At 42.3% G+C, this 15,085-nt stretch overlaps 1 protein-coding gene across 1 annotated transcript in view; it reads left to right on the top strand.

Moving 5' to 3' along the window:
- The window catches only part of kiaa1549lb (KIAA1549-like b), a 47,273-nt gene extending 38,931 nt beyond the window's left edge, over positions 1-8,342 (top strand). Inside the window, exons 14-22 of the mRNA XM_019895860.1 lie at positions 370-500; positions 1,160-1,278; positions 2,054-2,259; positions 2,755-2,887; positions 4,719-5,093; positions 6,106-6,200; positions 6,483-6,631; positions 6,727-6,878; positions 7,547-8,342. Of these exons, the coding sequence (XP_019751419.1) occupies positions 370-500; positions 1,160-1,278; positions 2,054-2,259; positions 2,755-2,887; positions 4,719-5,093; positions 6,106-6,200; positions 6,483-6,631; positions 6,727-6,878; positions 7,547-7,810 (1,624 nt within the window). The 3' untranslated portion in view covers positions 7,811-8,342. The remainder of the gene's footprint in view (positions 1-369; positions 501-1,159; positions 1,279-2,053; positions 2,260-2,754; positions 2,888-4,718; positions 5,094-6,105; positions 6,201-6,482; positions 6,632-6,726; positions 6,879-7,546) is intronic.
- The last annotated feature ends 6,743 nt before the right edge of the window (positions 8,343-15,085 follow it).

Here is a 15,085-nt window from a genome sequence, read left to right as displayed (position 1 = left end):
AGGCCCTTTAATACGGTGTGAAAAGACCCAGCGTTTGTCTCATTACGGGCAAAATAATGTTCTGTTATGTCATCCTTTTAAATGTAGCGGACGCATCTATGCATGTGCATGTATGTCGAATTTTGTTCGTTGATAAGCAACTCAGGTTGCTGAGCGATTGAACAGTCCTGTATACTTTTGGACTGCTGTTGCTTGAAACAAAGAAAAATCACAGTGTTGCAGAAGTCTCTTCTTATAACAAATAATTGCCAGCATAATTGAATTTGTTTCGAAAGGTGAGACTGTTAAAGGGAAGGGTGACAAAACCTGGCTGCGAGCCCAATTTTTGGGAGAGCTCACCGCCTCTCCTGTTGCTATGGTTACTTGCAGCAAGTTGTTGAGTGAGGACGGTTCCGTCATCAGCAGCGAATCAGAGCTGCGGAATTCCGTCCGGGGCTTGGCGGCGCCGAAAGTCACAGCGCAGCAGAAACCGATAAAGGAGGAGACGCGCAAGAGAGACGGTGAGCGTCACATGCATGCATGGATGGGGAGGGGGAGAGGGATGGTGGGGGGTGAATACAAAATCATTCATGCTTCTTACGACAAGGTCATGTGGTCGTGTGACAATCACATCCTGGTTTGTACTCTACATGCAAATATAGGCTCACATATAAAATGATTTCCTCCTTGCATTTGTGATAGCAGAAATGTTTTCACTATATGCAGAGATTGACGTGATGTTTTTTGCATAAACAGCACCCATTAATGATACTTATCATCCAGCATGTCACCAGTGGATGCTGTGAAACAAGCCCCTTGACTATGACCAATTATATATGAACAGGCTCAGATCTCACACATAATCACCGTTATTTCAGTGTGTGCATTGCTTTTTGTGTCATTTTCGTTTGGTGGCGTGCAGTGAGATTTTTTTTCAAATGAAAAGGCGCCTTGGCGAAATATAGGTTGGGAAATACCGTCCTGCTTGAAACAGCAGACTTGTTGAGACTGAATCAACAGCACATCTGCTGGTTGCCGCCAAGTGCGCTCTAGTTTGCTTCAATCGCTTGTCTATCAGAGGCAAGGTCAGGAATTTAGCTTTCAGGCCGTCGACTGTTTCGATGTTCTCTGTGATTCACAAAATACTGATTTGTGAATGAATGTATTCTCTGTTCTTCAGATCCATATGATACATCCTCTGGCTCCCTGCAGCTCATTTCAATAAAGCCCATGACAGCTCAGCTCAACTACTCGCAACATGTTTCTTCTGACCGTGACTCAGCCATGCTCAACGGAGAGGTAAATTCATTCACACGAACGCAAACCTTGACATTTCGTTGTTTGTGCCTTTCAATATGTTTTGATTGATTTCCTATTATGAGCATGATTTTTATGATGTTTGCTGAGGTGGTTATGTTGTGATGAGTATTTGTTTGTACTCCACCACCCGTCTCTTTTGATAAATACTTAGCGGCAATCCCTTTTGTCAAGGATGAACCTGAGTACACGCATAAATGTGCATCTGAATTAATTGAATTGATCTGCTTTTGGATTTCAATATATAAATAGAAATATATATGGAGTCTGAAGCGGGAAAGTAGAATCAATTTAACTCCAGATGTAATTCAGTTTGTGCATCTAGTAGATTCAATCTGTCCTAGTGACCTGGAGCCTATCGCAACTAAGTTTGGGCGTGAGGTGGGGTGCACCCAGGACTGGTTGTCACCCACTCACAGGGCATATTTTGATTAAAAACAAACAAACAGCAAAAAAAAAACATTCACACTCACCTTCTCACCTATGGGCAATCTAGAGTTTTGAATTCACCTGACTTGTTGATTTTGGCATGTGGACTGTCGAAATTGCATTTTGTTGAATGAAAGGAAAATTCAGGTAGCCATTACTTTAGGAATGCCTTCGGCCATTGATTTCATTGGTGTGACATTTTTGTAAGCCTAGATGGAGGTCTGTATCCCGAGTGCCCATGTATTAGTATGAGGCAAAAACTCAGTTAGCCTTTTTTAACAAGTTTTGAAAAGTTTTTATTCTGCCGCTCTCTCCTCCACTCGCATAGGTGAACTTAGCCCTCAAGCAGCGGTCGGACATTGAACAATACAGGAACAAGCTGAGACTCAAGGCCAAGAAGAGATATTACGACATTCCTCCAATGGATGGTAGCAGCTACAGCAGCCAGGCCCTCTCGCAAAAACAGCGGCATGGCCACGAGAGGGCAGATCTTGAGGAGGAGCGAAATTCCACCTACGTCAAGTCTCACGTGAGGTGAGGAAGAGTGGGCAACATGAATGGATATTGCGTGAATAGAAAGCTAAATTTAGGATTCAAAAAGTATTAGACAAAGAAGCACATACTGTATATGTAGCCACACACGCGGACCCCCTCCCAAAGGTAAACTTTAATGTAACTTGCGTATTAAATCTATTTTATTATTGCTCTTAATGTGAGCAATCCTTCAGTGAAATCCATATAACTGCAATTAAATCATACTCTCCTCCGAACTTGTTTATGTTTTCTGGCATCATAAAACCTCCTGTCAAGCTCAAGGTACACTAAAACATGAATTGATTTGTTCCGAATGCGCTCTCTTTATTGCTAGGCTGTTCCTAATATACCAAAGCTGTGTTTAACGGCTGCGCTGCCTAAATGTGGAACCAAATGCTGTATGACATCGGTGTGGAAATAATCCAAACTCTAAATACATGGATTATCTGTTTGCTGTAACTATTTGCTACTTTATTTTTCAAATATATCCTACAGGCACAATCAGATAGGGCAGACGTCGTATCGCAGCAGGCAGAGCCTCAATAGTCCAAGTCCTGGAGGAACAGAGATGGATTTGCTTGTGATGAGGGAGAGACCCAGGAAAGGCATCCGAAACAGCGGCTATGATGTAAGTCCCATCCGCATTCCAAAACTAGTTAACATACAGCATCATGCCATAACTTCCTGACCATACCATACAATGCAAAATTCACTGCACTACAATTCACACAATGTAAAGATCCATACCATACCATTAAATGACATGAGAAAAAACAATTGAATGAAAAGAAGTCGTCCTTCAAGTAGCGCCATCTTGACCAACATTAAAATACAGAAGCGTGATAGTATCAAAAATGGCTTTATTCCACTGTTAACTTGATGCACTGAGCATTAACACGGTGCTTAAATCAAGGAAAAAAAAAATTCCATGTCCTCCGCCTACTACCCGAAGTCAATTGGGATTGGCTCCAGCACGCCTGTGACCCTTGTGTGAATATGTCGGTTAGAAAATGGATGGATGGATGGATGGATGTCATACAGTAGTGAAAGGCAACAGTAAAAATAAAATCACTTGTCATCATCATCATTCTATTCGTGCACGTTCTCGTTCTATGACTGAACTGTTTTAGTAGTGAGGAAAACACGTCCATGGTCGTACATTCACTGCATTCGAAGGATGTTGAATGCATTGCCGGACAAAAAAATACATTCACATTCTCTCCTCCGAGTATTGGCTCTTCAATTAACTGAAGAAACGCTCATACTACATACTGTACTCAATTTGTCATTCATCATAATTGGAATAATCTCAAATTGTGTAACCGTTTTTAATCTAGTCACATGGGTGGTGAAAATAGGCCCAAAGCTTATCAGACATGACATGTCTTCTTGGCCTAGTTTACATTTCAAGTTGAGACGTGCTGCGCTCAGGTGCGGTCACTGTGTGCACCAACAAGCTGCTGGAAGAAGGTGGATTCATTTATAATCCCAAATGAACATTTATAAGGGCTTGATGTAATGCATATCCGTCTGACTGCTTCATGATGCTATCTTTTATTGTCCCATTATGGTTTCTGGCTCCCTGGTGTAATGGAGCAGACTCTTTCCGCTTGGTGTTTTTACTGTGAGCTGTTCTTTTGTAAATCATAAGCAGTGATATCACTGACTTAAATGCCGTTGCACCCCCCTCTACCCACCCCACCTCCTTTGCATTTTGTCCAGCTTTGGAAAGCGAGACATGCTCTATATGTGGTATGATGTAAGCTTACTCATTAGTGTGATACAGCAACATGGAGGGACTATTAATGTGAAAATATGGATGACAAATTTTAATGTCGGCCATCCGTGCTGATTTTATGCAGTACACTAAAGAGCAAAGACAAATAACATTTCGATGAAAGATTTTTTTTTTTAAATCAGTCATCACTCACATGCTTTTTTGTTTTTCAACCGATGCAGCCTGCGAACCAAGCCAATTATACACACACACACACACACACACACACACACACACACACACACACACACACACACACACACACACACACACACATACAAATAATTTCCTGGCTTGTTGATTCCAGTATGACCATTGTAGCTGCAAGCCCGTCACTGCAGATGTTTCTCCCGTTTCATGTTTCAGGGGGACTGATTTAAGAGTTGTACGACAGTAGGTATCCCATAGCAACCTTTTATTTGCATCGGAAGTAGGGCAGTCTTGACGCGCTTTCATTTATCACCAAAAACACAGACTAGGTGAATTGTTTGGAAAGTGGGAATTGTGAAACGTATGGAGTGGTTACGATTTTCAATGACTGATGTTGAAGAGAAAAACAAAGTGGGGCATTCTGAAATCCGATGATTTATTCTTTTCAGTGAACATGCAATGCTTTTTACCATGTGATTCAGTAAGTTTATAGTTGAGTTTCATGTGTCGGCACTCTGCGTGTTTATTCCAGACCGAGCCTGAGTTGATAGAAGAGACGAATGTCGACCATTTAATGGATCAGAGGGGCTTCGTGTACGGCCGCGGTCTGAAAGGCCAGTCACAGACGTCCACCCTGAGCTCACAGCCATCCATTGATGAAGTGAGGCAGCAGATGCACCTGCTCCTGGAGGAGGCATTCAGTCTGGCCTCGGGGGGACACTCCACATCCGGGAGGCACTCCCACCACCACCGGCCCCCTTCTGATCACTACAGCGCCGTTCCAGCTTCACTTCCCTATGCAGATGTGGTGACCAGCGCCCCGGGCACTATAAGCTGTGGTCGTGGAGGACTGCAATGGAGCCCGTCTTATGGCTCAGATGTATACCAGTGCAGTTTGCCTAAACCAGTAAGCAAGATGAGATAATATAAGGTCTCTAAAGCCAGTGTGTCCAAACTAGAGCCCAGGGGCCATTTGCAGCCTACCGTCCATTTTTTTACCGGCCTGCAACACATGATAAAATTAAAAATTGACACAACCCTGCTCAGTACAGGGGTGGCTCTATTCTTGTGGGGCACAGGGCTGCTGGCTACTCAAAGATTCTGAAAAATCCTTGCTTTATTACCGAGGGGTTATTTATTTATTTATTAGTGGAGACTGTATACAGTATACAGCAGTGCCTTGAGATACAGGACACATGATCACATTTTTTTGAGACAGAACCCAAGTCATGGGCCTTTTTTTTTTTTGCTTTGACTTGCAAGCATAAATTTTCGGTACCAGCGCTGTATGATGGCAGTTAACTCAACTCACTTCAGAACAAGCAGCAACTGGCAGATAGAAAGCCTTAGCCTTAGATAGCTTTGTCTTAGTAAAGTCTGATTAGCTTAATACAAACAAAAAAATGCAAAATGGCTTAGATGCGCTAATGAATAGCATCAGTGTCACGGTGATATAACCCTTTAAGCAACGGATATTTGAACACAAACGGCAGAGCAGCACATGCAGACATACAGCAATCCTGACAGGCATAGAGTACGTTATCTTCTGCAAAGAAATTGACTGCTGCTTGCTAAGAAAGTGTGACTGTCGCATGAACTGACTTAGGTTTTGGGTGAACATGAACTGAATGTAGTATATTTCTTTATGATGAACGTTATTGTAAGTGCTCTGTATCTGGTGTCTGTGAATGGTTTGTGAATAGCAGTTCATTTCTGCACAATAGAGACTTCCAGGCGAAAAAACACATCGGAAACGAGCCTTTGTGTCTCGTGGGATTAAACGCCTTATTTGGCACCCCCAGCCACCCACAGCGCGGCTGCCTGCATCATCAAAATGCGATGCACGCGGCCTTTGGAAGAAAAAGTTTGGACAACCCTTCAGAATCATGTTTATGAGAGTTTCTCCTTATCTCTTGTAGGCCTTTCACTTCACCCAGCTCCCTGAAATGGCAATTAGCTCGCCTCCTCCATTACCACCTCGCACTGGACCACCTCCCAGCACCTCCTTAAGACGGTAATGCTCATTAGGTTTCACTCATATGTACACATGCTGTCTGTTGCATCGCCAGCGTAGATTCCCACTCACACCCATTTGCGGGGACTTGATATATTCAAGGTAATGTACTGTGACCAGCGTGATTTCAGGCCCTGTGTACATTTTAATATTGAACTAGTGCAGTGAGGTATGGCAGGAATGCTAATGAGCTAATCGCTCATCTGCACGGAGCGTGTCTGCCCTCTAGTGGGGCTTGCTTAGTATAATTCTGTGTTTATTTCTCGCCAACCCCACGCTCAGTTCCATCTCTGACCTGGGGCCCAAGGGAAAAAGCTCTCAGACATCCGTCACGGAAATGCAGACTCCACATGACAACAACCCATATGGGCCGAGCTCCCGGGCAGCACTTCCATCCATCACTATAGAGCAGCCTGTGTCCAACTACTCAGGTGAGTGGACAGTGAACCAAGGTGACATTTTAAAAATAAGTCATGGTGTGGTCCCCCACTCTCCATGTTCTCACTCTCTCCTGGACTCTCTTCAGGAAACCCAATCACGGCCGTCTATTCCATCCCAGCCAGCAGGCCGGGCTACTCGGACTATTTCGTCTCTGCCTCGTCCACCTCCTACCACAGCCCCTCTTGGATGTCCTATCCTCCAGAACCGGAAGATGTTTCGCATCAGTGGGCAGATCCTGTATGACATTTTAATTCATTGAATTAATACGTTTATTAGAAATGGATATTTTGGGGATGAAAAATAGCCCTCCGTAATATTGTAATTCATAAAAACATGCAGTAATGACATCATTAAATAAAATTAAAAAGAATTAAGCAGTTTTTGTGACACTCCATAAATGGAATCGCTATTGTGCTGCTCATTCTGGTGTGGCACTCTTGGCCATCTGGGGGCAGTATGGGACAGACAGACGGATATACCGAGACATTTCCACTTCTCTTTCAGCTCATTAGTAAATCACTAATATAAGTAGTTTTACACAGGGAATACTGTAAAAGTATATGACTAAGTACTGTACTTTAAAATGGCCTGTCTACATGTCTTGCTGCACCATTTTTATTTGACCTATTGCTGTTTTTAGCGTCGCATTAAGCCTGAATGCACTGAAAGGTGAAGCTATGTGGTTGTTTTAAATACACATAGTGTAACTGTCTTTGTCTTATGTTTAGTGTGACAGTAAACATCAACTGCAAGTGGCAATAAACAGCGATGACAACACTTTGTGCTTTATTGAGATAATTTTAAATGTGTCTGAACTACAAACTAATTTTGGCTTTGGATGTTATTATCGGCAATGCTGAATTTCAATTTTTTTCTTATATCTTATACCCTTTTTTTTGTTCCAGCTTCCTTTGCCGGGTTATGTCGAGGCTTTTCCTCATCCTCGCTACCCACAGGGGAGCCCTTCCATACTTCCCCTACAGTACACTCAGGCTCTGGACCAACAGCCTGCCGCCCAGAGCACAGCATCCCAGAAAAGCTTGCAGCAGTCGGGGATGGACACGGACAGCATTCCCCTGAGCAACCTCTCCACCTCTGCACTTGTACATGCTATACGACAAGAGGTGGCCAAGCTGGCAAAGAAGCAGAGTGACATGTTCGACTTCTAGTATGGATCTTTCCCTTTTCCTGTTCGCCTCGCGTTGGCCCACAACAGACTCATGACAGTGGCATTCTTTCAGACTGATTTTTGATGTTTGTACTGTAAAATGACCAGATCTTATTAACCCATGGATGAATTGATTTATTTTATTACACCAGTCGGCTGCTGGCATAAGGCAACACAGTACCAGTAATTGTAGTTTTGTTATGGAGAGAAAAATCTCACCCACTGTAATTGGTTGTCCGAAGTGGCTGCACACCTCATTGTAGATATGTCTACAGTACAAGAATACCGAGTGGGGAGGAGAATATGCTTATTTGAAAGGAAGTGAACAGTCAAAATAAGCTTTGTTTTTACCAAAAGTACCAAACACTTTCTGACAGCCTGTTGACCGCAGTGTATACACGCATGTAAGACGATATTTTATCTCATCTGATGGCGTCAAAGAGATTTAGTGGTGTCACTGTCAGCCCTTTTTAAGCATCACAGTACGATAACCAACTGCCTCATTAGATTCTACAATTCCAGTGTTTTTTTTTTTTTTTTTTTTAATATGATGCTAGGACCACCATAAAACCCTTTCAGAGGAATAAAAAAAAAAACATTAAATCACTGCACACCTTTAGTGATTCATCTGAGTGGAAGAGACAACCATACTCTGCTTTGGGATAAAAGCCTTCATGGGTAAACTCAAATCGTTCCTGCAGAATTGCTGTCTGGGGGTCGTAAAGTGACAATGGGTGCCACTAAGTGCATGGAGGTTTATAGCGGCATTACTGTTCAAACATCCAGGTGCTCGAGATTGCCTCCTTGCAATGGAAAATTGCTAATAACATGCTGGGCGATAGAGCGATGAGGTTAGGAGTATAAGTCACAGTTCAATACTATCATTTTCTCTCACTCAAGAAATGTTACGTAGTCGAGCATTCAGCTCTAGAAAATAAACAAGTTGCTCACCACCCCAAAGTTGATCTGCCACTGATAACTATGTGCAGCATTTAAGGATTGAACTGTACAACTCACAGTCGTCATTTTTGTGCACATCAGCAATCAATGCAATTTCCTGGCGGATATACAGAGATATAACTCAAGATTTTTACATGGGCATTGATTGAAAAAACAACTGGAAATGAACATGAGCTAAAACACAATTTTTCATGATTGATTGATTTCCTAATTTGGAGTGTCAGACAGAGTGAAAGCACGAATGCCCTATGTGATTAAACTTATATACCAGTGTTGTTATTTTGGGTTTGATTTGTTTTTAATCAGAATAACAGCCTTAGCTCTCTTTGCTTTCAACCTGAAAATGTCATTTCCCACAGTTCATAACTGGATTGCTCTGAGCCAGGTGAGAAAGTATGTCGACTTCCATTGTGAGAAATTACATTTGTAGAACGCAATTTGTAACAATACTGATGTGATTTCCTTTCCTCAGGCTTCTCTATCTCACTCTCGTCAAGGAGGTTCCTACCGATGTTGGTGAAGGCAAAATTAAATTCATCACAGCGTTCATCTGCTTTTTGTCGAACTGGGATTGCATTTCTGCAACCTCCTGTGGAAAGAATCCATTTAAAATGGCTGAACAGGAAAAAAACAAAACGAAACAGAGGTTGCGCTAGACCTTTTAGTCCCTTCTTTAATCTCAATTTGTCACTGTGTATGGTGTGTCAGAAAAAAAGTCCTGGTCTGGTGTCACAAAAAATGTATTTCAAACGAGGGTTTTTTCTTCATTATTTTTTGAGTGGGAAAGTAAAAATAAACACTTGTGTGGTTGCATAACTGGGCACACTATATATGGTGGGTGAAGTTGTGTTCAGAATTAAGTAATCACATTCAAACTCATCTTGAATGAAAGCCGGCACACATCTGTCAACATTGAATGGGCCTCTAATTTGCCCAAAATAAAGCTCAAATGTTCGAATAGGCTTTTCCTGACATTTGGTTTCCATTTCCAGGTGAAGGAAAAACAGCTCCCAAGCATGATGACCACACTTCACTGTTGATGTGGTCTTTTGGTGATGAGCTGTGTGTTGTGTTTGTGCTAAACAAACCATTTATGGTCGAAAGGCTTCAAAGTGGTTTGATTAGACCGATCAGTCCTGGAACTTTTCTGACACTCCTCTTTACACATGACCAAATGTATCATTCTAACTTTGTGTGAACAGTACAACCGAGTACATAATTCAAGCTCTTTTAAAGTATGTTTAATGAGTGTGTGAAAGAACATGAGAGCCCTGACCCAGCAAACACTTTTGGGAGTGAACTAAAATGGTGATTGTGAGCATGCGTTATCCAACATAATACAAGACTAAAAACAATGATGCTCGTACATCAACGAAAACCGTCAAGGAGGAATTAAAACTTCGTTCAATTAAATATATTACTTGGCAGCAGCACAGTGTTGGTCAGTGTGCATATAGTACATTCCCCTTGCTTATATGGGTTATCTCTGGCGACTCCAGTTTCGGTCCAGACTCCCACAACAGGCGTGTCAGTTGAATGAAGAACTCGATTAAATTGTCCATAGGTGTGAATGTGAGTGTCAATAGTTGTTTGTCTATATGTCCTTCGATTGACCGGTGACCAGTCCAGGCTGTACCCCGCCTCGGCCCAAAACCACTGACATAGGTTCAAGCTCACCCATGACCCTGATGAGGAAAAGCACTACAGAAAATGAATAAATGATTTCAGATGGCATTGTAGATCATCATTTCAGAAATGATAATTTCCTTGCAATCCCATCAGGCGCATGATTCTGATGCCATATTACATAATTTTCTCTTCATTGTTTACGCGCATACCGCCCACTAATCTTCAATTTGCAGGTCAGAATGGTGTGCAGTGAATATGTAGTTCCGAATCTGTCCGCCAGGGCTCAGCATCGCACCATACAAACCAATGCCAGCATGAGGCCCGTCCTTGGCGCTTAACCACAATAGTTTGTGCGTGTCGAATTAGATCATTTAAGAGTAACATTCAATATATCCAGTTTGATTTAATGTGCAAGGCGTGTGTATTCTTTGTGTCAGTACAATACATGATAATTGACAACGTATAAGTTAAATGTTTATTAACTGGGGCAGATGTTGCACACAATCAAAATCCAATGACAACCGTGTATCATCAAATTGTGGCCTCTGCCCCAATTGAGGCTGAAAATTAATAAATCCTTGGGTGCTTTGTCCATTAAACCAAATTAACGCTTTGCCTCGAATGGACGTCTCATTTTTCCCCATCAGGAATAACAGTAGTGGTGCGATTATCCATCCATCAATGACCTAATCCGCTTATCCTCACGAGTGTCGCGGGCATGCTGGAGCCTATCGCAGCCGTTTTCGGGCAGTAGGCGGTGTACACCCTGAACTGGTTGACAGCCAATTGCTGGGCACATATAGACAAACGACCATTCACACACACAGACAATACTGTAGCACCAAGGGACGATTTCGAGTGTTCCATTAAACTGCCATGCATGTTTTGGTTGACTTCTCCTGTCAATTTTATCCATCCATCCATCCATTTTCCGAACCACTTTATCCTCACAAGGGTCGCGAGGTGTGCTGGAGCCCATCCCATCTGTCTTCGGGCAGTAGGCGGGGGACACCATGAACCGGTTGCCAGCCAATCGCAAGGCACACAGAGATGAACAACCATCCGCGCTCACAATCACACCTAGGGACAATTTAGACTCGTGTTCAATCAGCCTGCCATGCATGTTTTTGGAATGTGGGAGGTAACCGGAGTATACAGAGAAAACCCACACAGGCACGGGGAGAACATGCAAAGGCCACACAGGAAGGCTGAAGCCGGAATCAAACCCTACAGACCTACCTCAAGTCTGAATCAAGTAAATTTGCTCAACTATTGCAGATCATAACCAATAAAGTACATTGGCTTTAATCTCTGCTTTTAATTTTTTTTTTTAAACAGGTACTATCAGGCCCACTGTCAGCAATTTAGAGTTCAGTGTCTTGCACAGGGACGCTTCGATGGTGAACAGTGGGAAATCAAACTGCCAACCCAACACTCACTGGATAACTTGCTGTACCAATTCAGCTCCATCCTCTAGCAAGACCAGCATGCTGCTGTTCCCCTGCTGGTAGCTGATGATACCGGCAAGACCAGCATGAGAACACAACAAAAACAGGTTTCTGGTTATGTTGGGTAGCATCTTTGCTTGTTTACTAAAAAAAAAAAAAATTACTTCCCCTGCTTATCTTTTTTGACAGTTTTACACGCAACTTCCAAATGTTTGTGATGCATTCCAGCCCACCTCAATTGCAGTTAAGAATAGCACCTAACAAGTGAAATGCTGGCCAGATAATAACAGTTTTTATGATGTCAAGGCTTTTCGAGCCGCAATTAGGTGGAGTTGACCGTCTTTCAACTTTATATGCAGGAAAAACTACTGGTTACACTACCACCTGCCTGCACCTCAATCAAATCGACCAAAATCACATTAAACTACCTGCGCCACAACTTAGACCTACTATTGTCTAGTCTAATGTCTAGTCTACTTTTGGTCACCAAATTGTCAGTTTCGGGGGGCCCTGTAATAAAAAACGGTCTTGGTCTACACCGAATGCTCAGCGTGGTCTGCCAAATTCACAAACACGTTAAACTACACTTGGAGAAGTGCTAGTTTTTACGCACAGTGTATTTGTTCATGTCTATGAAAATAGAGACCCCTTTGCACTAAGACATGCGCTGGGCATGAAAATAGGGCCCTTTTTGCTTTTTGTAGTTGAGTAGATGCAAATCCCCAGCAATGTATGTGAGGAAAAATGGTAATTGTTTTTGCAAGGGCAAAAATTTGTATACTTCTCTCGTATTGACTCTATTAAGCATTATGCGCACACTGACGCTCTGTATTTTATTTTTAAAGGCATTCCTAGTGGGATGTTGAAAGATGACTTGAGTTGACACTTACATTTATATCCATAGTTGCATCCGTTTTCTTTATGGCGACTCTTATCTTTAATTTACTGACATAGTTCCCATTGTGTTTTTTCCCCCTCCCAGGTAAAGCACTGTAATTGAATGTGATGTTGCTCTGAAGGCCAATTATCTTTAATAAAAGCCACTTTAAGTAATTATCATAGACATTTGAGCAGACATCAGCGTAGAGCTTTAGAGAATTAACGCAATGTGGCACGCAAGGACAGGTCAAGGGAGTACAATGGACTTGCAGATAGTTCATCACTGTAAAAAAAAAAAAAAAAAAAATCCTAGGCTTTATGATCCTCTGGAGCGGGACTAAACTTTCACATCATTGTCTAACTGTATTGTGATTGAGGCCAAGCTTTAAAAGCTGAGGCTCAATATAATTCATGAAAAGAATCGGTGGTATTAAACTCAGTGGCGGACTCACTTATAACTTTACCCTCAAGTTATCTGCTATCTTGTTTTATCATTTGCCTTTGGGTTGAAAAAAAATGTTGCAGTTTTAACATACTCAGTATAAAGACACAAAAATTAAAATGACATCTTATGTCTTCATCTTCAAGAAATTTGGAAGAATTCCATACAGGGAACAGTTAGTGGTAGGCTGTTTTATCTTCATAGTGCACTAAAGCAAAGACCATTAAGGCATGCTTGGATGAGTTTTTTGTGAAAGCTGTTCAAGATGAGAATAAACATTCACATTTTATCAAAGTGATGTTAAGGCTAGCGCGGCCTGGTGGTGGACTGTTTAGCTCGTCTGCCTCACAGTGCGGAGGCGCAGAGTTTGATTCCGGCTTCGGCCTTCCTGTGTGGAGTTTGCATGTTCTCCCCGTGCCTGCGTGGGTTTTCTCCGGGTACTCCGGTTTCCTCCCAGATTCCAAAAACATGCGTGGCAGGTTAATGGAGCACTCTAAATTGTCCCTCGGTGTGAATGTGACCGTGGATGTTTGTTCGTCAATATGTGCCCTGCAATTGGCTGGCAACCATTTCAGGGTGTACCCCACCTGCTGCCCGAAGACAGCTGAGATAGGGTCAGGCATGCCCCGTGACCCTTGTGGAGATAAGCGGATCAGAAAATGGATGGATGGATGGGCGGGCTAAAGCAAAGGTGTCCAAAGTCGGTCCTCAAGGGCCCCTGTCCTGCCTGTTTTCAAGCTCTCCCAGGAGCAACACACCTGATTCAAAAAATAAGGATCGTTCTAATGCTGCTTCAGAGCTGGCTGATGAGCTGATCACCTGAACAGGACAGTGGCCCTCCAGGCCCAGAGGTGGACATGCCTGGGCTAAAGTTAAGATAAGAAAACCTTTATTTGTTTCACAATGGAGAAATTACCAAAGCTTTGAGACAATCTGCTCATGATACAAAACGTTCAAGCCCACGAGACCATCTGTAAAAATGTAACCCTCCAAAACCAACAGCGAATCAATGGTGTGGTGACAGCCTTGGAAAAGCATCAGAAAAAAAATCTATGCAAAAGTTTTTGGTGTGCCGCAGGGTCTCCAGATTGATGCAGTTATCGTAAGCAAATGATCTGCAATAAAATATTCGCTTTTTTCACATTAATCCATTTCTCTGCTTATCAAACAAAAATGTTTTCCTTTACAAATGACACGATTGTCAAAGTTTTCAATCAGATCCAAATATACCTGAAAATAAAAGCTGCAATGATTATCTCTTGTATTATATTCATGTTTTGATCGTCAATCTCAAACATTCTCTCTCTCTTTCTGTCTCTCGCTCTGTCTCTCTCTCTCTCCCTCTCTCTCTCTCTCTCTCTCTCTCTCTCTCTCTCTCTATGTATACATACATACAAATACACATACGCATACATATGTACTGGTCTAATACTGCTGGAGGGCAGTGGCTCAGCTCGGGCCACCTCCTCATAGTTATATTATCTGATGTTATGCTACAGATGAAGGACAAGATGAATCATGTATTTATATTCAGCTATTGAAACTTTTGTTTGTCTGTGTTTCATTTCAGACTTTTAGGGTGTATGTGGGTAAGCCTGACTCTTCATATAATTCTATTGATCGTTTCTCTGCCTACACTGGCTGGTGCATCACATCATTCTCCAGTCCACAAAAGTTGTCCTCCTCCTCAAAAAACGATCACTCTGCTTCACTGACCTGGTTACCTTAAGATCAGGTTTTATTGATTGTGCATTTAGTGAGATATCTCTTGGTGGTTTCACTCTACCTCCACAGTTTGCTGCTCGCTTTAAAGTTGTATTTGGTGAAGAAGCTGTTTTTGGATATAGCATCCACAGAGAACATTTTGATGTCTTAAAATAACTCATTTTTAAGGAATGAAAATAAATATATATACGGT

This window comes from Hippocampus comes, unplaced genomic scaffold, assembly GCF_001891065.2.
Source record: "Hippocampus comes isolate QL1 unplaced genomic scaffold, H_comes_QL1_v1.1 scaffold80, whole genome shotgun sequence".
Lineage (NCBI taxonomy): Eukaryota > Metazoa > Chordata > Actinopteri > Syngnathiformes > Syngnathidae > Hippocampus > Hippocampus comes.
Note: the sequence above shows the minus strand (reverse complement) of the source record. Positions and strands in the feature narration are given on the sequence as shown.